We start from the raw sequence: 26,565 nt of genomic DNA, 5'->3' as shown, positions 1-26,565 counted from the left end.
AATAGACAAATACAGTCCTTCAGAGGGTTGGTCAGACAATCTCCCCTTTAGGTGTGAGAGAATCTGGACTCATGGTACCTGGTGGAGGTTATGTTTGTGAAATACTTTACAGCTGAGAGTGAAGGTGAGCAAAACAAGTGTAAGCTTAAACACACAACCATGTTACAAAGGGTGTAATGGACACCATTAGTATGATGCCATAACTACAGTTTGCCTCTTTTTATGAAGTTATTAATAATTTATTTTCTGCTTCTGTGTGAGCCAGTGACGCCTTTCGGTCTTTACAGTGTTCTTATTAATACTTCTTTTTTTGCTTCGTAGTGTCGTTGCATTTGTGTGGAGCGTTCATGTGGGTCTTAGTGTCTCGTAGGATACTTTATTTGACATAATTTGTCCTGGTAGAATAGGAGCTGGTTATATTAATTGTACTCTTGTCTGTGTGAGCTGTGAGCCATAAATAAGAGCAGCTTATTGGAGCAGGACATGACTCACAGCTGCAGCTGACTGGATCAAAAAATGATTCTAAAGCTGTTTAAAATCATAATTAAAGAGCTGTATGTTTGTATGTTTGTGTGTGTGTGTGTGTGTGTGTGTGTGTGTGTGTGTGTGTGTGTGTGTGTGTGTGTGTTTGTTTGTGTGCTACTGTGTGTGTATTTGTGTCTTGTGTTTTGCGTTCATATGTTGACCAGTCAAATGCCAGGACTATATCTGCTTAAGGGAAGATGACTACATACTGCTAAGAATGCTGGGAAGTTTGCAATACCGCCACAAGGCTCTACAGGTACATACACACACAAACATGTTTTAAAGAACACACACACACACACACACACACACACACACACACACACACACACACACACACACACACACACACACACACACACACACACACACACACACACGGACACGGACACGGACACGCTCGAGATGGCAGGTAGTGGGATTTGGCAACATCTCTAATCTGAAGAGTGAATGGAGAAACTCTGCAGGCTGCGTCCCTCGTCTGCTGTGAGAGCTCTGCAACAACAGCTGGCTCTGTCTGATCCATCACACGCACAGACAGACAGACACACGCACACACACACACACACACACACACACACACACACACACACACACACACACACACACACACACACACACACACACACACACACACACACACACACACACACCACCATGCTGTCCTATCAGTCCTTCACTGTGGTCGAAGCGGTTTTGTTGCCAGTTCCTTGCAGGGACAGCACTCGACATCTCTATAGATCTGCTCAGGACACAAATGAACAAACAACTCCTGCTGTGGCTTCGTGCTCAGAGACTGTACACCAAAAACATCACAAATAGGGACACCACGGTCAGACTTTCACATCTAGACCCCCATCTGTGGTTTGGGCAACAAATGAGCGTTTTAGACATCTACGATCTAAAAGTTCAGTTATGCTCTATCACTGCATGAGAAGACATGTCATCGTCTGAATGAATGACATATATTGTCAGTAAAAAATGTACTCATACCATAAACTGTCAATATGAATGGACAAAGCGTGAGTGACGTCAGCAATCTGTAACGGCAGGGGGGCTCTGGAGGCTCATCGACAGCAGCCGCCATACTGGGAATGCTGTCTCATCCTGACTTTGTCTACCTAACGACAGGCTGAGAGCTGGAGTTGAGGCGAGTTTTAAGCCTCTTAACGAACTGTTACATCACACCCGTCGATCATGTCATCTACGCACCTAACTATGGTCAACAAGTATCGTTCATAAAATCTAAACGGAGCCGTGTGTGCCCATGATGACAATAACTAATCAGACCTATTTTGTATTTTGTACCAGGCTGTAAACATGTTTATTTATGCTGTAAAAACTGCTTTTTTGGCTGTTGTGTGTATGTGACTTTCAGGGTTCCTGGAGACAGCCTCAAGCAGGATTATGCACTTCTGCATTGGCTTAATTTTTCAAAATAAAAGCAGGGTTGAATTCTGTAAGTACTCTCAGCTTAAGTACAAACATTTAGTTATTTCAAATATGCAATTATAAATCTGATAGATCACGATTAACTATTGACATTAAGCGATCCATGTCGATTAAAAACGTAATCCTTTGATAGCCCTAATCCAGACAAATATTTCATTTGCTGAGTAAAAAAAAAATGAGGGAGGAACACTATAGTCTGGTGTAGCCTCATGAGAAACTTGCCCTGAGCTGAGCTGAACCTGTAAGAGATGATGAAATCTCTTGGCCGAGTGACAAAACATCCTCAAGACCCGACAGCAACCTTTAGCTTGTGTGCCGTTTGTATGTTTCATCGATCAGCACGACTGAGGGTCTGCAGAGAGAGCATGTCAGGTTGCCCCAGAGAGAGACTGAGAAAGACGAGCTTTCGGAGCGAGATGCCTTCTACAGATGTGAATCATGCAAAATTTATGGAAGCAATAAAAACTGTTCAGCGTGAGGTGCCGGTGGCAGAGGAGCATGATGCTGAAGCAGTGGGTAGCAAAAGATAACAAGCACAAGAAGAAATAATACAAGCTGGAGTCTTGCCTGGAAGACAACTCAGAGGGAACAGAGCGCACAGCGGTCTGCCTGCTGCTGGTGATGCCTCACTAGACTTGAGAACTAGCCAGAAGACGGGACAATGTTGTGGTAAATGTGTGCTACAACACTGGGTTCATTAAAAGTTATTAATCACAAATAGCCAACATGCAGACTACATAAATGTGAACCAAGTTAACTCCTCCTTCCAACACTTCTACACAGGTTTCCAAACAGCCTATAATTAGATTTCTACATGAAATCTCAAATGTATACAAATGTTGACATAGACAATTATATGGCTGTCAATCATTTCAGTTGCAAACTGTATTTTGAAATCCAAAATTAAGCTGTAAAAGCCACTTTTTTTGTTTTTTCAGTATGTTGTAAAACACTTAAGTTGTTATTCTTTACCTTTTACAGGTAATATCAATTCTGAAAATAAAGGATTTTTTTTAGTAAACAGCATGACTGACACTGTGTTTAGGGTATATTGATATGTTGATGTTTTAGGGTGGGGGCGGGGGGCATGAAAATATTTCCATCTGCCAAAGGCCCAGCAGAAATGGTTTGGAACCCCTGCTCTCAATTGAAAATTCCCAAATTGAATTTCTAAGGAATCACTTTCTGGGGCATTAATTGAACAGCCATATGTTTGGACAGACAGATAACCCAAAACAGAACGCGTTCAGCCACAGATGCTGATCTCCTTTATCATATCAGACAGAGAAAATATACTTCAATGTTTACAGAAAAATGAACGCAGTGCAGCTCGAATGTTAAAGCTGCATGAACGATCGAAATGAGATGAAAAATAACTCCGAAGAGCACAAGCTGACCCACATGAGCGTGAAGGTGTCCATGTGTTGACTTGTAAGGTATACTTTAGTGTAGCCACAGAGCTACTGGATGCAGGCACACATCGACAAAGACGCATGAATCCACCATGACTCTCTCCTGATCGGCAGCAACGCTCTTAACGTGCCATTAAGCAAACCACAAACCACACGACCCCTCAGCAACACAACTGTGGTTGTACGGCTTCAACTTGGGGACGTTTCTTTCTGCGGGGAAAACCAATGCACAACTATTTCCCTGACAAACACGCAAAAAAAAAAAAAAAAAGTTCTTCTCTGAACGTTAAAACTACAATCAAACATGTTTTCGGCTGCAGCTCTGAAGGCTGGAGGGGTGCGTTTGATTTTGTACGAGTGAAGCACAAGGTGAGCAGTACAGTCAGAGAACACACACACACACACACACACACACACACACACACACACACATCATCCAGATTTGACAAGGTTAGTTAATCATCAGTCACAGGGACAAGGGGACAGACAGACTCTCTCTCCTCTGTCTGTCCTCCATCTCCTCCTCTTTTCATCCCTCCATCCCCTTTTCTGTTTTTCATCTTTCTCTCCAAGGGCGACTTTCTTTTTCCATCCAAATTAACCTTGTGCATCTCACCACATGCTTTTATCTCTTTTTTTCTTTACATCTGCTTGTCTTCGTCACCTCTTCTCTCTCTCTCTGTCTCCCCCCCGTCTGCCTCTCTCAACCCCTCAATCCTCCTCATTACCCCCTGAACCGAGGCCTTCCCCCCCCTCCCTCCCTGTCCCTCCATCATTCGGGGCCTCTAATCGGCCACACATCACTGCCTCCCTGAAGTTTAGTTCAAGGTAAATCTAGTGCTCCTTCTAACAAAGAGAGATGGAGGGGGTTGGAGAGAGGAGGGTGAACGGATTGATGGACAGGTGAACAGTGGGGAAGGTATAAGAGAGTTACTAGTTATTGTGAACCGGAAGAGGGAAGGACAGAGGAAGAGAGAATGTAAAACAGGTAAAGTGAACTGATGAGTGTAAGGGGTAAGGGGTAAAAGGCAGAGAATACAAGAAGAGAGAAGAGGAAAGCAAATGAAAAGGAAAGAAATAAAAGGGGAGAAGAGGAAAAAGAAAGGAAAGGAAATGAAAAACAAATATTAAAAAAGGGCAGTTGAAATGAGAAAAGAAGGGGGAGGGGATAAAGAGAGAACACAAAAGAAGCAGTGACATTAATGTATGTGAAAGAAAGGAGAATAAAGAAGATAAGAAAGGGAGGGAATAAGAGAAGTAAGGAAAGTGAAAAAGGACAGAAAAGGAGAGGACAGAGGAAGGAAGAGCAAAATAAAGGAAATAAGAAGAGGGAAGCAGCAATCAGGAGAGGGGCACAAAGAAAAGGGAAATAATTGGATCAAAAGGAAAGGAAGGAAAATTGGTAAAAGAAAAAAAGGAGAATAAAAGAAAGAAGAAGTAGAAAGGAAAAGAGAAGTAAAGAAGAGGAGAGACATGAGAAGGCAGCAAAAGGAGAGGAGGGAAACGGAAAAGGGGAAGAAGGGCTTGAAGAGATAGACGCGTTAAAAAAAAAGGGGAAAAATGAAAATAAATAAATGGAGCAGAGAGAAGAAGGAAAAGGGGAAAATGAAGAGAAGAGAAAAGGAAAGACTGAAAAAAAGAAGTTGGTATGTTTAAGAAAAGGAGGCATGTCAATAATTGAAAGTGTTTGCAGAGTGAAAGGGAGATTTTTACGAGGAGTATCAGAAAATGCCACAAAAAGAAAGAGGAAGAAATAATTTTTCAAAGGAAAGATAAAGCCAGAGTAGAAATGACAGAGCATCAGAGTCTGTCCACTTGTATTGGGGGGCGAACGAGGCGCGAGCATCTATCAATGTGCCGCGCTCGCAGCCGCCAGGGACGGAGACACCAGTCAGCTCAGGAAATAAGAAAATGATTAAGAGCGATTTAATGTCACGCTGCCGCCAAGCCAAAACGCACATCTGTCACAGACTGATGTTTACTGCACCTCCCCTCCCCCCCCCCTTCATTCACTCACAGTCCAGCAGTCACTCATTCATTCATTACACTCTCCCATCCAGGCTCACATATTGCACCTTTTCCAAACCCAGCTCCCCCCCGAGATGTCCCCGTGCCTGTATCTTCTGTTTTCTATCATCCCACTCACACACATTATCTGTTGTTAACAACTTCGACTGTGGGAATGGTCCTGATTATTTCCATATGAAGCACAAACAAAGCATGGGAAAGTGCTGACAGTTGGATCCCCACATGGAGAAATGGTGCGCATACAGCACATAGCTTCCATCGTTCCCTGAGTAGAACCTCTTTACCATTCTCTAGAAAACAAGAAATGGAGGCAGGACCTCGACTAGGCTGCTGTTTCCCTACATGTGTGCGGACCACAATCCTGTCAACACTACACGTGGATCGTTTCTTTTCAGTGCTCAACAGAAACCAGAGTCCAAAATCACAGCTTTTATATACTGCCCCCATCAGTTTGTTTGTCCCCATTGCAGTTATTTTTTTTCAGAAATAGCCTGATGATTTCTATAAATTTAGAGCAAGAAGTGCACGTGAATAACACCTTAAGTCTTATAAATAGGGATTTTTTGGAGGCATGGCTAAAAAGTGGCTGCACAGAATATCAATTTTAAAGTCTCCAAGACTTCAATCACAAACAAAATCATTAATTAATAATACATGTTTGTGTTGAATGGATGTTTGTTGCCATTAAGAAAAATCTCAAAAGCAACTAATGCAGGACACACAGGATGCTTCTTCCTTGTGACCTTTTGCACTCACCATTACACTTCCCTCCGTTGATGGGGTCGCCGTAATAACCTGGCATGCAATTCTGGCAGTGTGTCCCTGCAGTCAGGTTCCCACAGTGCTCACACACGCTGCTGTTCACACACCTGCTGTGACCGTTGCACTGACACGCTGGGAAAAATTAAACACAAGCACAAAGTTAAAGTTACACTCTGTTGCAACTACTGCAAAAAAAACCAAAAAAAAACAGCTCTTTATTATTGTGGAGTAAAGGGTTGTGGCTAAAAGATGAGTGTATAAGTCTGTTGTCACTCACCTGGACATTGGATAAAGGCCCAGTTGTAGCCTCTATCAGACAAACAGAGACTCTGATCCAGCACCATGTCCCTGTCTCGCAGTCGTTCCCGGACTCGGGGAGCGGCCCTCGCACCAGCGGGCTTCATGGGGCCTCGGTAGGATCCCTCCATGCAGACGCCCCTGCCGGTGTTGCTGGGATCACCACACCAGCCGCATTCGGCCCTCTCCAAACAGTCCGCACACGTCCTCAGACCCGAACAGTTCTGGGCTGGAGAAGAGATGTGAGACAGGTAGAAAGGAGGGCGAGGGAATAAGAGAGGAAAACTAGTAAGGAAAAGTTGAAAAAAGTGCGTAGGGGAAAAGTTTTTTGTTTTTTCCTCATGCCAGTCCTAAAAGTAAAATCAGGGTCCGTCTTCTGTCTTCAAACTCAAGATGTTTTCTGATTGGTATTTTGTTAAATCCTATTTGTGTCAGCCAATCAATTAATGGCAGAATCCATTGATTGTGAAACGATACTCTGATTCAACACTGCGCTGTGACGCGGCAAAAGCTGGCACCAATAGCCCAAAAGTTTAAACCCTGTTCAAACTGAGTTAGGGGGGAGGGGCATTAGAGCAATTCATCTTATATGTATCCAACTAGAATGTAAGTTATGTAGTAGATGTTATGGTAACCCTAACAGGCCAATACAAAGTATTTTTTAACAGGAAGCGAGTGTGTTCATATATTAATTTAGATGTGTAAACAGTCAGTTTTCAAGCTAACGTTAAGAGGACTTTAAAAAAGTTGAAGAAATATATGAAGTATGTGTGTTTCCATCAATCGCTGTGGAGGGAAAAACAACTAGGCTTGTTTTCAGAAGTAAGCCGTACGCACTAACCCTTTATGTATGAGTGTAAATCCACTGATCGACAAGTTGCTTTTGCTAATAAACCCATCTACACGAGGAACATCCTCAGGAATGTGTCTGTGTTGAAAACATTGTAATGTTTATTTAATGTCTATCTAGCAGTAAGTGTGGAGATGGCCTTGCCAATTAGTATTTCAGTATTATTAGATTGAAGGAAACACAACAAATGTGACTTTAATCTTTCCAGATCATCAGTGACAATATTACCACCACATTGTATTGTTTTAAAATCAGCTGTGGTAGATGGAATTGAATGAAATACGACCTTAAACGAACTGCTCAGACCTATTATTGGCGCCTCTTAGGCACATGCATCTAAACAGAGGCTTCTCGATGTCCGCACCCCTGCTGGGTTCTCAGAGAAGATGTCCTCATCACACATTTGTGATGAAATAAAAGCATCTTTCTGTCCTTCACACTGCAGTACAGTCTTAATGCAAACAGCTTTCGAAAACAGAGCATAAACTAAATCAAACGCCTCCAGTGATATAATTTCTCTCCTCTTATAGACTTTGAGTCTTGTTTTCACCCTTTCTCTGACCCGCAACATTTACAAAGAAATTGGCTTTGTTTTTTTTCCCGACACCATTCCTCATGTGGAGAATCGCATTTGTATTCATAAAGTGAATGTGACATTCAAAAACACTTTACTGGTGTAAATTAAAAAATGACACTTTTCTTTTTATGGTATGGCATTCAATAGTTGAAAAAAGGAAAACACAAATCTCAATATTGCTTTGTTGACTGAATGTAGCAGAACGTAAGCAATAGGTGACGGGAATAAGAAAGCAAAGGTTTTATTTTTATATTTTTTATATATACATTTTACTTTCTTTCCTGGAGACAGAAGGCCTTCCAAAGTTAACGCTACAGCTGTGTTTTGAACCTTTCTTTTGCTCTCAACAGTCTACAAAGCGAAGATGGAAACACAACCGGCAGAGAGCGAGAGGAAGGTAGGAAGCCTCTGTGGGTCTCCTGGCATGTACACAAGAAACCCGAAAGGTTGAGAGAACGTATCCGAGGTGTTGTTTCTTTTAGCCTCGGCGAGATGATTCGAATGCAGCGTCAAGTTGAAATTTGCATCTTCACCAGAAGTTGTTTCCTTTTGAACACGAGACATTTCCATACGCCACAGATGTTCAGGCTGAACGTGTCTCTCTTTGTGTGTCCCTGCTCGCTTGGAATACTCCCGCCGTCCTCTGTATGTGAGCTCCGTTGTGTTGCATTATTCAACTCCAGCAATGCCGATTCATTTTGTTCCCTCACCGTCTTTATAATTACAAACTTCTGCTCTCCATTTCTCAGATTCCCTATTAATCTCCTCTCTGCCACGTTTTTTTTTTAATCCTGCTCCTTTTTCCCCCAATTCCTACTCGCTAAGCCATCTTCTCCTCCTGTGCTTATTTAGTGCTGCTTTCTTCACCTCTGTCTCCTCTCTGCCTTCAGTTCCTGTCATCTCAGTGTAATTTCATCCTTTTATAGATTACTTTATAACACTTAAGGCTCAATGAAATCACAAAAGATGGACCTGTTATACTTTTTATTTAACTTTTTCATTCCCCTCTCTCTCCTACTGTGCTCTTCCTTCCATTTTTTTTTGTTTGCCTTTTTACTTTTCCCCTTGACGACTCACTGGATCTCTACTATAATCAATAGTTCAAAGTGAGGCAGTTCATCAGAATATCCCAAACGCAGCACACAGTAGGGTGTCCTCGTCTAGGAAAGCAAATATTTGCATACCCAAGAGCTGACTTTAACATCCAATAAATATACCCAGCCTGCTTACCATTTAAGAGGAGGACTCGAATTGCAAGAAATTGGTAGCTTTCCGTAAATCAAACCCAACAAATAACCAAATATAATGAAATGTGTTGCTTCTATTGGATTAAAATGGATCCAATTTTCACCCATGCCCAAATGGTGGCCATGCTGTGCACCTTGAGGACAGACAGTGTCAGCTCAGAGTTTGCTTTATTCAATATGATGAAACTATGTGAGCTCTTCTTTTGCCAAGCCATACAGTTTTTTATGAAACTACATTTTTTTACACTAACAAGGTGAGGATGACATCTTGGATGCAGTTTAATACCAATATTTAAACTACGTTTGATGTCCTACAGAGCCTGGTTATACACTTAAAACTCAATTATTTTCACAGGTTTTTGGTCTTAGATGCTTTTGATACAAGACAAATGTATCACTATCAGTCTTGCACTTATCTGCTTAGTTAGCTTCTTGATGTCTTCTTCAAATGTGATTCAGTTTTTTACGGATTGTTCCATGAACCAGATAAATCCAGTGTATTCACTCTACCTCAACTGCAAGCACAATGCAATTCTCATTGTTAAGTGACATGTTTGTTTCAGGATAGAGTCAGGATTGAGAGACAGTCATTTGTATAAACCTATCTATGACCAAATCTATGAATTCTAAAGCTGTAGTGCAGGGAGAACATTTTGTCATCTTAAGTCCCACCTTCTAGTCCATTTGAAGTCCATGATTGAGTGACATTTTTTTTAGAAATGCGGGAGAAAAAAAAGCTCTCCGTTAAGGTTTCTATCAAACAGATGACGAGTGCAGTTAAAAATGTGTCTCTTAAATCTAATGCCGTTCTCAGATTTCAGGTTGATTGTCCAATTTAAACCATGACCAGGGGCAGCAGGCGGAAGTCTTGCCCTTGATATCTGAAAATCTGCTGGCTATACAGGAAGTTCCAAAATATTAGCTCTCGCACCCAGAAGCTCAACTCTTGTCAGAATGTACTCAAAGATTTCAGAGATTTTGAGTTGAACGACTCTACATCTGGAGAAAAATGTTACATCATTATCCAAACAAATTAGTTATGGCTCTCAATTTGTGGACTTCAATGTCATTAAACTAGGAAGAATAGATTTACTCGGAGGTTCTATTTTACAAACAACATGCAAAGTACACTGAAAGTCACATTCATAAAAGATTATCAGTTGCTATGGCTAATTAACTTTTGTGAACAACATTGCTCCGACCATGTTTCACTTCTATCAGCGCAGTGAGGCTGACAGTAAGAAACATGACGACACTCAAGCCTGAGAGAGAACTACACGATCGCTGTCACATCTTAAAACGTCTTCCGATGCAGAGGTAATCTCTACATATAGACCTTCAAGTAGAAGACGCACAAGACCTGAACACCCATTGGCAAGGTGCATCTGCAGCTCCTGACTGCGATTCATCTGTGTAACGTGTCAAAATCAGTGACAGCAAATGGATCAAATATTTCATGTATCAGCGTGCACGCTGCACGTCATGATGAAACGACACCCTGAGGACGCAAACGACACGAGTAAAAGCGGCTCACCCAGAAAGAAAAAAAAAAACTTTCCGGTGTTCACTTACATAACTGTGTGTAGATAACATAATTTACCTGCTTTGTTCTTTACGCTTCAGCTGTTTCTATTTTTAATAGCATTTCTAATTATCTTTCTTCATCTGTGCTCCACACGGACACAATAAAGGTTATTTTCTCTTGCAGTGGTTTGTGTGGAAGAGGAGGAGGAGAGAGAGAGAACTGTGTAACGTTCCAGCGAGTGCCTGCGGGGTTTACAAGCTTTACTTTTAGTTAACAGCAGCAAAGATTTAGCTGCAACCTTGTGCTATTACACGGCGTTAGCTCCAGGCTATTTCTAGAGTCAATGTCTGTGTGGATGTTGCCTGTATTTCCCATGAGGGAGGGAAACATGCTATGATTAAAAATGAAACATGGGATGGAATGATGGAAGAGAAGACGAGACAGCTGACAATTTTTCCTCTGTGTTGATAGTGGCGATGATGCTGTCAGATAGTACTGGAACCTGGAAAGCCCATTGTTAGTTTGGGTCCGGTTATGAGTTTTGTTAGCAACAAAAAAACAAGGACTAACACCTTCTGAAGCTTGTAAAGTAAGATTTGTATCCTTAGCTGTAGTTAAAACATGTGAAATCAACTCGTGCATGTATGCAATATTACTCATTTAAGTCTACAAATTGCATACGTTTTTTAAACCACGGGTTGTACCATATTACAATACGTAAAGCGTCCCTTTTTTTAACAGTAATTTGTCATTGTGTTTTGCTGGTTTATACTCTGTTATTAGTTATGTATTGTTTGAAGTGAACCATGCTGTATGAAACACTATTATCCAAAGGCAGATCTCCCCACAGAGAACATAAAATATATATACCAAGTATTGAGTCAGCTATTTCCAGATTTTAAATCTTCACTTCTTGTTAGAAATGATCCTCCTGAATATACTGAGTTTGGTTGATTGACCAGAAGAGTAACTAGAATGACTATGTTGTGGTTCCTACCCATGGATTTTTAAAAATGTAATTGTGGTAAATGTTGATGTCATGTCTATATGATGTGTGACCTCCAGAAAGAATGGTTGCTAACTTGGTAATGGTAACTTGGTAACAGTATTGCCATCTGTACAGCTTGGCTATCCACATGGCTTTCAACAAAGTTCAGTGATCTTAAAATATGAAAAATAAGCATCAAGTCATTTAGTAATGTTTGTAGTTATGACAGAGTGCTGTTTCTTTAGTGGTTTCCATCTGTGTGAATAAGAATATATAGATTTGTGGTAACTGGGTCAAACCCAAGAGGACATGTGTTTGCATCTCAGCCGGTGCCACTAAACATCAGTTGGTAAAAACTTTGTGTTGCTGCCGTCACTCGGAGGCTGAGAGCCTTAATGCCTTTAAAGTTGTGTCAGCAACAAACATGAAGCACAACATCTCTCCATCGCTGGCTGCTGTATCGCAAACATCCACAGCTCACTTCATGTGGTATGAGAGAAAACAAGCACATGTTGCTCCTCCACTTTCAAAACCCTTCCAAAAATATACTGCTCTATTGAAATCTGGATATTAGACTCCTTCATTGACAGAATAAACCAAGAGGATTCCTAAAAACAACACATGACATATTTGAAAGAACTTAGCCTATCTCTGTTTTCACCAATGAAAAGAATTGCTTGTCTTTGTTTGGGGAGTTTTCATCTTATCTGAAACCCTGAAAGCACAATCGCCTCTGCGCCACATTCTGTTCATCAGCACAGGTTTGACATTTGGAGTCCCTGGATAGCACGTATCGTCTGGCTTCATCTGCCGTAATCCATTTGCTCCGACACAACTTGACAGTTAGCATTGCTGGAGCCAGTAGCACAGCTATGCATAATACATCAAGTGTGTGAGCCATAAGCTGCCTTCTCCTTCGCTCTCCTCGACTCGTGAAAATAGAAGACAGCAGACAGATTTTATGTGGGGTGGACAGAAAAAAAACATGCGTTGGGAAGACTGCCCCAAGAGAAAATAAGCCAATATCAGTGCAGCAAAAACAATATTAGCTGCAACATAACATCTGGCCAAGCATGTGTGTGTGTGTGTGTGTGTGTCTACTTTAGTCCAATACAAGCCATACCATTTATTGTTTTGTGATGCTGTATATGTTGGGGCTCTAATGTGGTTAAAAACCAAAAATGGTGATAAACCATATTAAAGGCAGGGTTGGCAATTTTCTCCAGGTACACTTTTTAAGATTTTGGTTGAAATTTTCTGTAAGACCTGACAGAAATTAATAATTCATGTGTTCTGAAAAAGGAACAAAGAAACTCTGTCGCAGTAGGGCTGAACACTGACCGCCCAAAGGCAGAGTATGTAGAGTCTACCGCCGGGGGGGGGAGGCTCTCAATCGATACAATAACAATAGGTGACGTTGCGGCTGGTAGGGAATCATGGGAGTTCTCTCTGCTACTCCAACCCCCCACCCCCGATGAAAACTAACTACGAGTTGACTGTAGTGATTTGAAGACGAACGAGCGAAAAGACCTGAGGAAGATAATGTGTTTACCGACGATGTATCCAAGTAATATATATATTTAAAAAGGTTTTAGGCTCACAAACTGTTTTCTGCCTTCTTACAGCTAAAAATGTACATGACGTTTTTTATCACAGCAGCACATACAGCAACAGTATGGCAGCTTTCAATAGCAATTCCCGCTTTCTTGTGCAACGGTCTATAAAGTAACATCCAGTGTTTCCACTGCAAATATAAAATTGACGTATCTGTCATCGCAGCTCTGTTATGGCGGCCACCACGACAAGAGGCGTCCCGTAACAACTATAAAATAACAGATTTCTCCGGCTTTGATAACTGTTGGAAATATTTAAGGTAATGTAAGTCCTCAAAAATCATATATATATATATATATATATATAACATATGTTTGGTCAGTTTTTAATTAATTTATATATTTTAATGTAAACATTTTAATAAAAGTCTACATTCTGTGTGTTGAACAGATGTGAAATGGGTCAAACTTTAAAATACATACACACTTCATAATGTTTTCTCAAACCTTGATAATGGTGTGATCGTTGTTGTCTGATATGTCCTAGAACTAATGTTGTGAATGAGTGTAGGTGTCCACAGTTGTCTGCTGAAATAAAGCAAATGCAGACATTATGCTACGGGCTATGCCGCAGGAAGAGTTGTTAAGCAGAGTGAAAACTTTAATTAGTTAATTAATAGTCAAATAAGCCAAAGAAACTATTTTAAGAAACATGTCTTTCAGAACATGGCTGGTTTTTAAAAACAGTCTGATATCTGAACACTGGGGCCATGCTGGAGCTAATTGTTTGTGTGGAGAAGTATGCAGTTAGCTTCCAGGCGACATGAAAAATGGGAATAATAGACAAAGCCTGCAGCCAAATTTATCTGATAAAAAAGTGACCCAGTTGGAATTGGATCCTCAGTCAAGCAATCGTTTGTTTGTGTGTGTGTGTGTGTGTGTGTGTGTGTGTGTGTGTGTGTGTGTGTGTGTGTGTGTGTGTGTGTGTGTGTGTGTGTGTGTGTGTGTGTGTGTGTGTGTGTGTTTGTTTTTAAAATCTGCTACCACAGACAAGGTCATGAATCCTTCAGCTGTAGCCCGCAGGCCTGGTTTCGAAAACCAGATGAATCCATAAACAAAAGTGAAGCAGAAAGTTAAGCATGGACGGTAAACGGACAACAATGCTGCCTGAGAATTTGAAAAGTTAAATGTGTTTTTATTTTATGTGGCGTTCTTTAAACAACAAAAGGTAGAAAAGTAACGGAACAAATGCATCCTACACACCTTCTGCCACCAAACCGAGGTATGAATAATGAAAGAGAGAAGGACAAGAGGAAAGGAGGACATTATGTAAGAGGAGGAGATCAAAAGAAAGAAGAGGAACAATCTTTGCTTGGAGATCTATCTGCACTCAAACTACTGACACCAGTGAGGAATAACAAACAAACAGGACAACAAAAAAAAACTAAAAAAATGCGTCTTGAGTCCTCAGAAAATAGAACATTTTGCATCAAATTGACATTTTTCTGTCAAAACACAAGCACTAACAGTAAAAAGTTCAGCGTCAAGCAAATATTTTGACAATGTTTTTTTTCTGGGAACTTGTTGAATTGTGGAATGAAATGTCTTTACTTTAACTTCACCGCTTTTTCAAACAAAACATTAAATAAGAAAAAGCTCCTTTCCTACAGTCAATATACAACTGCAGGAAACAGAAACATCAGTACACACATATGTGCTGTATGTACGCCAACAGAAGCCCATGAAAAAAATAACACCAGAGCCTACTGTATCCTTGGTCTGGTGTTTGGCAGGGAGTGCTGATAAGACTGGGATCATTGGGAGGATATAACGGTTGAATGTTGGCACCACACACTCCAGGTAAATCATGAGAGGTCTGAGAAGAGAACTAGTGATCACCTCATTCATACAGTGTTATATCTCTCATCAGCCTTTTGACTCTTTGGACAAAGCTTTACAATCTAAAATGTCTCATCCAATGATCCAACGATAACTAATTTATTCCTAAAATATATTATAAGCTTATAAAATAAAATACATCTCAATACTGTATATGTGTTGTGCTTTTCTTGCATGAAAGCATTTCTGTTTAGCAAAGAGAACTCCCATGATTCCCCGCGAGCCTTGACGTCATCTTTTGTTATTGTAGTATTGATTGAGAGTCCCCTGGTGGCGGAATCTACAGTCAATATTGTATCTTAAAACAAAATATAACTTGACTTTGATTATAGGAGCAAGCAGCCCATCTCCATCTCCATCATATATACGTCAAAGCCATTACACACTCAAATGTACAGATCCTTACAGGTTTGTTTTTATCGCTTTGTCATTTTGAGAATTGATATTCTAATTTCTTAATGCCAGGAAAAGGATACGATTTTATCCGGTTCTCAAATCCTAAAGTTCAGCATTAAACACCTGTACTGTCTTCTTATAAGTAAAGATACTAAGAATTAAATACAAGATAATAATGTCAATCTAACAACTATCCCATCTAGAAACACCTTGCCGCGCTGTAGGACGTCCACATGCACTCACCACTGCAGTCCTGGGTCTGCCACTCCAGACACTGTCCGTAGGGGAAGGAGATGACGTACGCAGAGGAGTCGACACAGCGCTGTGTGCTGCCGCACCACATACACTCCATGGCCTGGCTGGTGCAGTTTGCACAGCTGGTGCGCAGAGAGCAGGGCGTCTTACAGGGACGAGCAGTCTGACTCTGAGGACTCCCTGAGACAGACGAGAATAAAGGGTTAGGTTATGAATGAAGTTCATTTCCCTCCATGTCCTGGTGCAAAGCAATATTAATGGTGAATATGACAACGTAAAGTATAGACTGAAAGTAAGTACTGCAAGACAATAAGAAAGTAGAAAATTAATTATCAAACATCAAGTAATGTAATAAAAATACATTTTGTCATTTCATCATTCTTCCTCACCAGCAGGTTTTTCACAGATCAGGCCGTCGGTGGTGGCCGTGCAGGGGTTTGCTTTGAGACCAGACACCTGTGTTCGCTCCAGGTAGGCACAGAAACCAGAATCGCTGGGCTCTCCAGGTAACCATTTCAGGCTGGTGTTCGTGAAGGGTGAGGTGTCCTCCCAGCCCCAATATGACACGTTGATCTTCCTCAAGCCGACCCAGGGAGATAACTTCTGCAGGGGCGGGACAAGGGCAAGAGAAGATAGAGAATAATAAGAGATGTTAGAAGAAGCACATGTGGATACAAGGCCGCATGCTTTCATTCCTGTTCCTCGGTTTATTTGGATTTGCCTTTACATTTGTGAATATGTTTCAGGATTCTTTTGACTGTTCTTCTACTTTAAGAAAAACCTAAGTTTTAAATAATTTAAACTATCCTTCCAGTAACCGAAATGAAAGTGAAATGGAGATGAATGCAACTGAATTAGCTGCAGGTCTTCCACAGTCTCTTGATAGTTAAAATGTTTTTAGTTTTTTTTTATAAAAAAAAAAATTAAAACAATAAGCCCGAATTGTATGCAGTTAAATTAACACCTGAGCTGGCACTGACTCTATGGCATAGGAGTTAACCTTTTTTTCAGTAGGTTTCACAGAGAGTGACTAACACAATATTGTGCTTTACATGAAAGTGGATCGTTAATCAAACCTTCTGCAAATGACTGTAATTGTTATAAAAGCAGAAACTCTTCAGGTTCGCAGCATCAAATCATTTGAGAAACATGTCGGCTGATTGAAGTGTAATTGACGAAACAGTTTAAATGATTTCATGACTACACTAGTGGGATTAGTTTATGAAATGCCCATGTTGATTTTGAAAGAGTATTTAGGGTTTGATTTGACAGAAATCAAAATGTTTTCCCATTACTTCATAAAAACATCTAATAGGCTTAAAATGAACATCTCTGAAGGGAAAGTGAACAACAAACTACATTTACAAGTTATACCAGCCACATTATAGACGAGGTGTACGTGTTCTGACTTTGCACTGAAACATCAGCGTGCCTCTGACTTTCAGTTTAGACTGCCTCTCCACACTTCAAACTTTGTTTGTCATCAGGACAGTCAAACTTTTTGTAAGCTATTTGACTTATGTCCCCTGTTCTTGAAGAGCACCTGATTCCTCTACCTTTTTTTGACCCAGTTCAGCACTCACTTCTACCTTTTTTTCCCACGATTCTAACTGTACCTGATGCATCACATTTATCCAACAGTCTATGTGTGTGTGGGAAAAAACCTGTAGATTCAAATGTATATGTGATAATCATTCACATTCTGTCAGGCATTTTGTTAGTTTAATAAGATGGAAAGTGACCATGGAGGGGTTTTTTTTGTTTTATAGTGGGTATGAGGTCAACTCTTGATTTCTCTCTCATGCTCTGTGGTAGAACTTGAAAAAAAGCCGAAGCAACATATGGTGCTATGAAAATTTGTTTTTACAAGTGGATATTGGTTAATATCCACTTCAAGCCAAGGAAGTTATGTTGTAAATCTTTTTAAATGATTCCACATCCTTATTATGAAAGTGTCGATTCTGATGCCATCAGAAAACAGTGAACCACACTGCTCATTAAGCAGGTGATAAATCAGATTTTATGATACCAACATTGCCTGACATCTTAGAATAAATAATCTTGGATTTATGATCCAAAAGTGAGCATAATGTTCTGCATCATACAATAAATCACAGTATCATAATATCAAGATGCAGCTATTTAATTAGAATACAACTTTACACATGGTGCTCAAACAAGTGAACTCCACAAGGAGTTTTTCCATTTGTTATTTATTTAATTGAGTCACAAGATATTATTAACACTTATAAGAAGAAATGTCTGTTTTTTAAGACTATTTATTGAATGGTTAAACTCTGATACTGTTTAATAATCCATCTTCTCATAGAGTCCTTATTCTACTTCAGTTAAAGCCTGGGCGTTATCACTGTGAAATGAAGTAGGTATTCCCTAAAGTTATTTGGCATATCTTTTTGTATCTTAACTAACAGCTTTTTTTATGTCTGTATACGCACTTTATTTTTAAAACTACCCACCTTATCTTGAAGCTGGTATTTCTGCAGCTCTTCAATCACAAAGTTGACCTGTTTGTCTGTGACCAAAGAGGCAATATTTCCTCCCAGGTTTTTGCAGTAGTGCTGGGCATTATCATAGCTCTCTCTGCTGGAGTTGATCCTCAGGCAAGCCTCCCCAACATGGTGCCAGCCGTCCCCACACATCTGGCCTGCACAGAGAGACACACATACTGTCTTTAGGCATTTAAACATTAAAACAGTCATCCTAGACATCAGCTAGCTTCAGCCACAAGACGACGAGGAAGTCTTTGGCCTGTTGGTGATCTTGGAACCCCTGAATATCATTCAAAATGTTGTCAAATAAAAAAAAAACATATTAAAGATAACCGCTATAGAAACTGTTGAATTTGCTTAATGGTCATTATTTTGTTAAACAATTAAGTATGTAAGAGTGTGTGAGTCTGATTAGCTAATAGTAGCAATTAGAAAAAGCTAGCACTGCGCAATAATGTAAAAGTTAGCCAGATTACAAACTAAGCATTTTTTTTTTTTCAAGTACCTCAAATGAACACTTGATGTTTGGCTTACAGTTTTTGCACTCTGCCATGCTAAATTTAGCTCTTTAGCTTGTAATGTTGAGTGCATTATCATGTAGCTATTCCCTTAGCTAGCAACATGATGAAGTATTTTTTTTCATATGCTAATGTGATGACTCGTGTTTTTTGTGTTAGTTCTAACTTTAAATTTTAAGTATGCCAAAATGCCACGGTTCAGCCCATTGTATTATTTAAATTGCCACAGAGAGCTGCTAATGTTAAGCTCTAGCTGGTAAAGTTACCCTACATTTTATAGCTACTTACAGTATACCTGTATGGTAATTGAAATGAAGACCTTGTGCAAAAGTGGCTTAAAAATAGTCTCTTGTTAACAACGATAGCTGCAAATGATTAGCTTGCAATGTTAGCAATTTCTCTCATAACATATAGTTATCAAAGCACATCCTCATGTAGCTAACATGGTATTTTGTACAAGTCACAAATTTGAAGTAAAACATTCAGCTATATATACGGTATATTTTTTTTTACTACAAGTGATAGTAGGCTATTATTAACAAAGTAAAACAACTGACAAATCACTAAGCACAAAGGATCATGACAACTTTAAATTTAAGCTATTTTTTAAAACTCAGGCCATAAAAGACATCAAGAAGGGTTATCAAAGGCAGACGCAACATGTAAATCCAACTAGTATTTTTCTTCCTGTAGCACTCTGAGATTTTTTTGCAAAAATGTAAAGTGTGTTACAAATTAAATGTATTATTATTATTATTTGTCTAATACATAAAGAGCTAAGTACTTGACAAAACAAGCAGAGGGCATAGGACTAATGAGGTAATGAGGATCAGGTGTGCATGGACAGTCATGTGACCTGCATAGAGGGGAAACTCACTGAGGGCAACTGATGGACAGGAGGGGAATGACGTTTGAATGTTATGTTAATGTGAAGTCCTGGGAATTACTGCTGAAAGAATCAGCAAACAATTGAACAGCTTCAAGAGAAATATTTCTGGTACATGGAATTCAAAGGTGATGTAGCATATTGGAATCATTCAGTGGTGAAAGTTATTTTTGGTTTGTGTTTTTGTTTTAGATCAGGGAATCACATTCTGGCTTTTATCTAGCAAGACTAATTTGAAACAAAAATAATTTCATGAAATTTCAAAATTAAGACATATGAGAAAAATAAACATTTGAGGTAATTGTTACCAAAGGGTGACTATGGCTGGCATTCGTCATCTGTACAAATACATAGATAGGCCACTTATTGTTTCTTCTGGGGTCATTTGGCAGCATCTTGTAGGAGACTTGAATAGCAGAATTTAATTAGCCAGGATGAAAGTGAAGAAAAGTCATCCCGCCTCCACTGAGTACCCCTGTTTATTTTGGACTCCAGGACTGATTACATTCACAGGCATATAATGGCTTCCATCACCGACCTTTTCGTGCTACGGACAAGAAAATACCTGCTTTCTTTATTTTTCTCCCATAGCAATAGCAATAATCTTCCAAAGCGAGAGGAGAAAGACAGACGAAGGGGTAAGAAAAGGAGGAGTAGAACAATAAACAGACAGATTAGAGTCCAGTCTTTGTGTAAAAGTGGAGATAAACATGTCAGACCGTTTAGGAAAATTAGGCATAACATGGCTGTCTAAAGAAAAGGCCAGAGCTGCCAAGGTGGGTGCAGCTAGTTTCCATTATTTGTTACTACAATTATATCTCCACACAAATAATACAATGTGGTCTGTCATGCTAATGGACTTGGAAGCAGAAGATACAAATTACAAAAGGGACCCTCAAAAGGTCCCAGTCATACTCCCATATGTTACATGTATACTTTGGTTCACACTAGGGTTTTCAAGAAACTACAATTTCAAACTTGGATATGATGCTACTAGTAGTAGTAGCTTAATATTTCAACATGTCATACACCAAAAGAGGTGCCCAGCCCACATCGATTTACTAGACACTGAAAAAAATAAACAGACAAGAGCAGCAACCTAACGAGAGAAAAAAAAACTTATACATAACAGAACATGTCTAACAATGACAAATCAAATGTCAACCTAATATTTTGGTTGTATCTAAAAAGTTAAACATCAAAACCTGTTTATATAATAGTATATACCACAGCAACAAAAATGTATGTCCTAGGCTGATACTGTTGGGTAAGTTTTTTGTTTTTAGTAAACAAAAGTTGCAGGCAAACTCTGCATTTTACTGTAAAAGGTAAACGGGGATAAGTAAGCCTGGCTGAGGTTTATTCTAAATTTAATTTCATAATCACATTATATATGATAACATAAAAATAAAAATAAAAGATTAAATTGCACTTCCAGCAAGCATTCTTTTAAATAATAAACAGATATTAAAGGTGTTGCTTTTTATCCACCAAGATTGAGTGTTTTATTGTTATTACAAATATAGGAAATATTGGAATAATGTCTGGGAGTCACTATCTTAGAAAATGCAGTAAGATAATGCCCATCGATATCAACATGACACAAAGTCCAGCAGTCCATGGTTTAAGAGTAATGTCAACAAAGCCTACAGCTAGCACTAGTAACTATTGCTGCTTGTCACTGGCAGCACCATGAAAATGTGAACCAGCAGCACGATAAAAACGGTATTATTAAAGAAAGACTTAGTGCAGTTAGTTCAGTACCAACCAAAACTGTTCTACTATTTTACACCATGATATTGTTTTTCCATTGGACATCAAACAACATGTTCATAGCAAACCAAAGAACTGCTATGTACAGGCTACAGGGCCTTGCTTCGGAAAGAGAAATAAGAGAGCAAAAACAATATAAACCTCTGCTTATAACTAATTAAAACTTCACAACTTGTACAAAATAAGCTAACTAGCAAGTGCTTTATTTTGCTCTTAGTCATGCTAGCTCTAAAGTCAAACTGAGAGCAGCTTTAGCTAAGGGCTCCGCAGTAAAGCGGAGCGTGGAATGACTTTGTGGGGTTTGTTAGTCAAGTAAGGAATTCTAATCAGGACATCCAGTAAACACTTCTAATTGGCCCACTTCCCTCTGCAGCTGAGTGGAGAGAAGATGTATCCTGTGTTCATGTATGTATGCTAATCCCCTCAGTGTACATGCCTGCACAGACTTTTAGACTTAAAGAGGAGTACAGTATTATCCCCCTTTTCTACCTTTTCAAACAGTCCCCTGTGGTCTAAATGAAACATCTGGACTGGGGGTGGAGTCGATGGGTGGAGATATCAGGGGAGAGGAGGGGATTTTTTTTTTCTTGTCACATCACAAGTTGAGCAAATTTGAAACGGAGCATTTTTTCTCTGTGTTGTAAGACTTATGCAGACCACAAACAAAGGACTGGATGGGTTTATTTCACATTTTGTGGGTCAGTAGACACTCAGGTTACCCAAATATGTTCAAAAACACTTTAAAGTGGATTTTTCATAATATGTCCCCTTTTTTACAACTACCTGTCTTTTTTCCATCCTGCTCATGTTAAAATGTACCAGTTAAAAAACATGCAGCAGAAACCGAAACAGCTTTTGAACACAGCTACCCTGAAGTGTTCATCTGCAGTGATTGAGGCCGTAACTTTGCGAGGCATCAGGACTCAGGGTTTAGGTTGAAATGCATTCAAATCAGAACACTTTTTGTTAAAATCGTTTTTGTTGGTCCAACATAGGTAATTTTAAGTGAAATAAAACTAAATAAACATCGTATTTGTGCACACATATACAACAAAGGGGGCTTGAGCATCTGCATTTTTGCCCTTTTTCTAAATAATAATTTCCTATTTGCACACAGCCTGGCCCACCTATGGACCAATATTCTTGGGGGGCGCTAGTGTAATACTACCTTCAGTCATTTAGTCAATTTGGGCTCCTGTCCCTCCAAAATTGTCAGCACACCCCTTATGCCTGTCACGGTATACTAAAAACTTTGGTTTATCAGAGCTAACTGATGCCATGTTGTGTTCTAGCAGCAAGAACTTTACTTTAGTATCATATGAACTTTCCTAATTAATTAGGAATGTGACAGCAGCCCCTATGTTTGCAGAGTTCTCTTCATGTTAACCATCTCTCTTGTCCACTGTGTGTGTGTGTGTGTGTGTGTGTGTGTGTGTGTGTGTGTGTGTGTGTGTGTGTACATGTGTGTGTGTACATGTGTGTGTGTCCTCACCAGGCAGAGCTTGACACTCCTGCTGCTGTACCTCCCACTGACAGTTGAGGTTGAGGGAGCAGCTCCTGCAGTTGGCCAGTCTGAAACACTCCTGCTCTTCCCTGCGCTTACACCTGGACGAGTTTGTCACAGACTGCAAACACAAACACATACATACAGTACATACACAGAAGAAACAATATCAGTCTAGTTAAACTTCATCATCGTAGTCCCAGTTTACAGTAAATACAATAAATGTGGAGCAATCAATACGATGCAGAAGACAAGCCGAAGATGAATAAAGTGTGGTGGTTCAGTGACTCAAACAGCCAAACAGAACATGCAGAGTTCATAAATGAATAGAAGCACATACTATACTGGGATTGTTTTGTTTTTTGAATTGTAGTTATCTATTTTTTTATGTTGTGTGACACTCTTTTACACTTCAGGGAATGTTGAACTTTATCTGAGATCCCTGAACAGACCTTCAATTTTAATCTAAGAAGGATTTTTTTTTTTTTGGGATAACAGACTGTGCTGAAAGTTTTTTTGTTTGGCATCTTTCAGCAGGGTTAACAAGTTTTTATGGGGATGCTTATCAAAGTCAGTAAAATTACATTAAAATAGAGACTTTGCTAACCCCATGAAAGCACCACACTAATCACTGATATTTCCTCAGGTAACACTGGTCCTGTGTAAATAAAGCTTCAGCTCATCACAGGCTTGAGCTTTAAACACCAGAGTCAAGATCTCACAGTCAAGATGTCCTGAAGTTGTGAGTATACCTGTGAACAGGGGAGGCCACCAAATATTATGTACACACATGTACGCTGCGTTCGACCTGCTGCTTGTAAGTGAGCAGTGCCTAAGGGGATAATCTGACCTCTGACCTCAACACGATGCCACCAGATTGAGCTGCAGCCTAACAGGAAGTGTCAAGTGTCAAGAAAATACACACATGTCCCTTCCTTCTGCCTCCGTGTTTCCACAAGCTCAGCTGATGTTCAGACAACATGGATGGTGGGGGAGACAGAGACAGAGCGCCGCCATGCTGCTGGGCCAGCTCCAGAGTCAGCTACACACACACACACACATAAAAACCCAGCAAAGCACACACAAACAGTCAAAGGCAACATGCAGACACACATACAAGAAAGACAGAGAAAGCAGGGTTGGGAGTAAGAATAGAGAAAGAGAAAACAAGATGAGCAAAGTCTAAGTTTTCAATACAAATACCAAAACCTTAAATGACGGGATGAAGGATAACAAAAGGCAATTTTGGACATTTCACAAAAAAGTGCTGCCTTTCAGGGTCAATAGCTACAATAAAATGCTTTAAAAAATCTAAACACCTTCTATCATTAGCTTTATTTGACATTATATCCCTAACAACAGCTGAATCCACTTTTCTCTTACAACCATGCACAGATGTTAAAACAAGAATTCTTCATCAAATGATAATGTATCTTTCAGTTTTCATTTGAATTTTACATCAAATTCATTTTCTAAATTTTTCCCATTCCACTGGCTTCAATCCAGCAAGGACTCACCACAGTACAGTTGCTGGCCGCAGAGATACACTTCCTGTCCTCACACCACTGACAGCCACGCATGTTGGCAGTGCAGCTCGCACAGTCTGAGAACCGGAAGCACTGTTCATCCGTACTGTCTGCAGGAGGACACAACACACAAACAACCATAAACACGCACAAATGCACACAACAAAATTCTACAGGTGTAAGTGTATGTTTGCCTTAGTCTGGGTTGTTGTGTGGTGTTTTAGCAATGCTTTTCTCTCATACTTCATGCAGTTGATCACATGTCTGTTCACGAGAAGTTTTCGGTAAAATAAGATGTCAAATTAGATCATCAGTCTAACCTCTTCCTAATGTACTATGTACAGTAAGCAGTTCTCATTAGCCTCATTTGACAAACCAAAGCTTTCAGTCCTATTTCTCCTTTTATATTCACTATAGAATGCTTTTTTTAAATTACACGTTTGGTAAAGTATAAGAAAGGATTTGATGATGAACAGCATTGTTTTGGATCATTTTTTGCTTTTTACATACTTTACACACATATTGAGAGACATGCTTCTCACACACATAGACCTAATTTACACACACATGGACAAAAAGGAGCTTTGGACATGCATTAATGTAGAGATGTCAGAGTGGGGCTGCTACACAGGTTAGCATGGCACCTTGGCAGTACACAGGAAGTGACCTGGCAGCTCTCCAACTACCAGACCAACTTCCATACTTTAGACCTATTTTTACATACCAGGCCTTGTGGGGCAAAAGGGAGCAGGAAAACTGTTCTCAGGTGGGCTTGGTTCCCAGGGGCCACATCTACTTTTGACCCAATGACAGCGGAGGCCCGGCCCCGCAGCAGCACATTTAGCTGGGTCAGAAAAGGCCAGACAGGACGGAGGGGTGTAGGCCAGCACGTCGTTCATAAGCAGTCCCGAGAAACCTCCAAAGATGTACATGGTGCTGAAAAACATAGAGACAGGGTTATACTGAATCCTAAGGGAGACCTGTTGTTGAGAGCAACACAACAAAAGTTACATCAAGACAGAAGAGTTCTTAAGAAAAAAAAAAAAAAAAGAAATGCCTGCAGAGGTGAAAACAGAAGACCGCAGAAGAACTTTTCAAAAACTAGGAGCTGAACTTTAGTTTGGGGGAATACAACTGCTCTAAGAGTGGTTTGAAGCTGGCCTTTTGAAGTTCAAAGCTGACATTACGGTGCTCAGAGCTGACTTTTTGGTGGGTAATCGGTGTTAAAGGGTCAGACCATTATTTTTGAGTTCAACAACGAGTCACTCAGCATCGTGAGCAGACTCCTACAGCGAACAAAGTGACTTTTCTATTAATTAGGAGCTTCTGTTCATTTGAGCTGCTTGTAAAAAGTTCTCTTATCTTTGATTAGAAGAGACTCATGTCAGGGATAATCATTTTAATCCTGTGTGTGTTTAAAGTTGGTGGCCATAATTCATACATGGTGGCACTAGCATATAAATCAATACAGAAATCAAAACAAATGTGGAGTGTCTTTTAAACAGACATTTAAAAAGCTGAACATGCATAAACTAAAATAAATCCCAAATTATTAAGATCACTTTTTAAGAAAAAAAAAAAAGGTTCTCATCAATCAATATTTTTTTTTTATCCTCAGCACTGGATCATAAAAGTTGTCTCAGGACACTTTAGAAACAAAAGCAGAGATCCCACATTAATCCCTCATGAGTAAGCACTTGACAACATCGTGTATCAGTGACAGAGAAGAACTTTCTTATAACAGGCAGAAACCTGACTTTTGGTGAATAACGGTCTGCTGTTGTTTCAGTCTCACACAGGTTTCTTAACTTATATTGGATTGACAAACTTTCTGTGATAATGACAGTAACAAAATACAGGGATTCAGGTTAAGATGACAGAGATATAAACAGAGCTCATGACGTAATAAAGACACATACATAAATTCAAACTTAAGACAGTGTAAAGAAGGTGCACAGAGACTGAGACAAGGCGACAGAGCCAAAGTTTCCAAACCGAGTTTCAGAGACGCAAAGAGAGAGGTGACAAGATGATTATTTGTGAGACTAAATATATCAGTGAGATAGAAAGATCAATCCAACA

The 26,565-nt window shown here is 39.8% G+C and overlaps 1 protein-coding gene across 3 annotated transcripts in view; it reads right to left on the bottom strand.

The window, feature by feature from the left end:
* atrnl1a (attractin-like 1a) overlaps positions 1 to 26,565 on the bottom strand; it is a 250,418-nt gene that overhangs the window by 161,105 nt on the left and 62,748 nt on the right. For 2 of the 3 annotated variants that reach the window (XM_065959689.1, XM_029278333.2), the window contains exons 12-20: positions 25,208 to 25,419; positions 24,475 to 24,593; positions 23,883 to 23,999; positions 22,946 to 23,078; positions 18,244 to 18,431; positions 16,156 to 16,369; positions 15,755 to 15,946; positions 6,457 to 6,705; positions 6,174 to 6,311 (exon numbers count right to left, since the gene is read on the bottom strand). In XM_065959689.1, coding sequence (XP_065815761.1) covers positions 6,174 to 6,311; positions 6,457 to 6,705; positions 15,755 to 15,946; positions 16,156 to 16,369; positions 18,244 to 18,431; positions 22,946 to 23,078; positions 23,883 to 23,999; positions 24,475 to 24,593; positions 25,208 to 25,419 — 1,562 coding nt within the window. The remainder of the gene's footprint in view (positions 1 to 6,173; positions 6,312 to 6,456; positions 6,706 to 15,754; positions 15,947 to 16,155; positions 16,370 to 18,243; positions 18,432 to 22,945; positions 23,079 to 23,882; positions 24,000 to 24,474; positions 24,594 to 25,207; positions 25,420 to 26,565) is intronic. The other variant, XM_065959690.1, reaches the window with a different exon arrangement.

Source organism: Labrus bergylta, chromosome 10 (genome assembly GCF_963930695.1).
Source record: "Labrus bergylta chromosome 10, fLabBer1.1, whole genome shotgun sequence".
Lineage (NCBI taxonomy): Eukaryota > Metazoa > Chordata > Actinopteri > Labriformes > Labridae > Labrus > Labrus bergylta.
The sequence above is the reverse complement of the archived record's forward strand: the minus strand, read 5'-3'. Positions and strand labels throughout refer to the sequence as shown.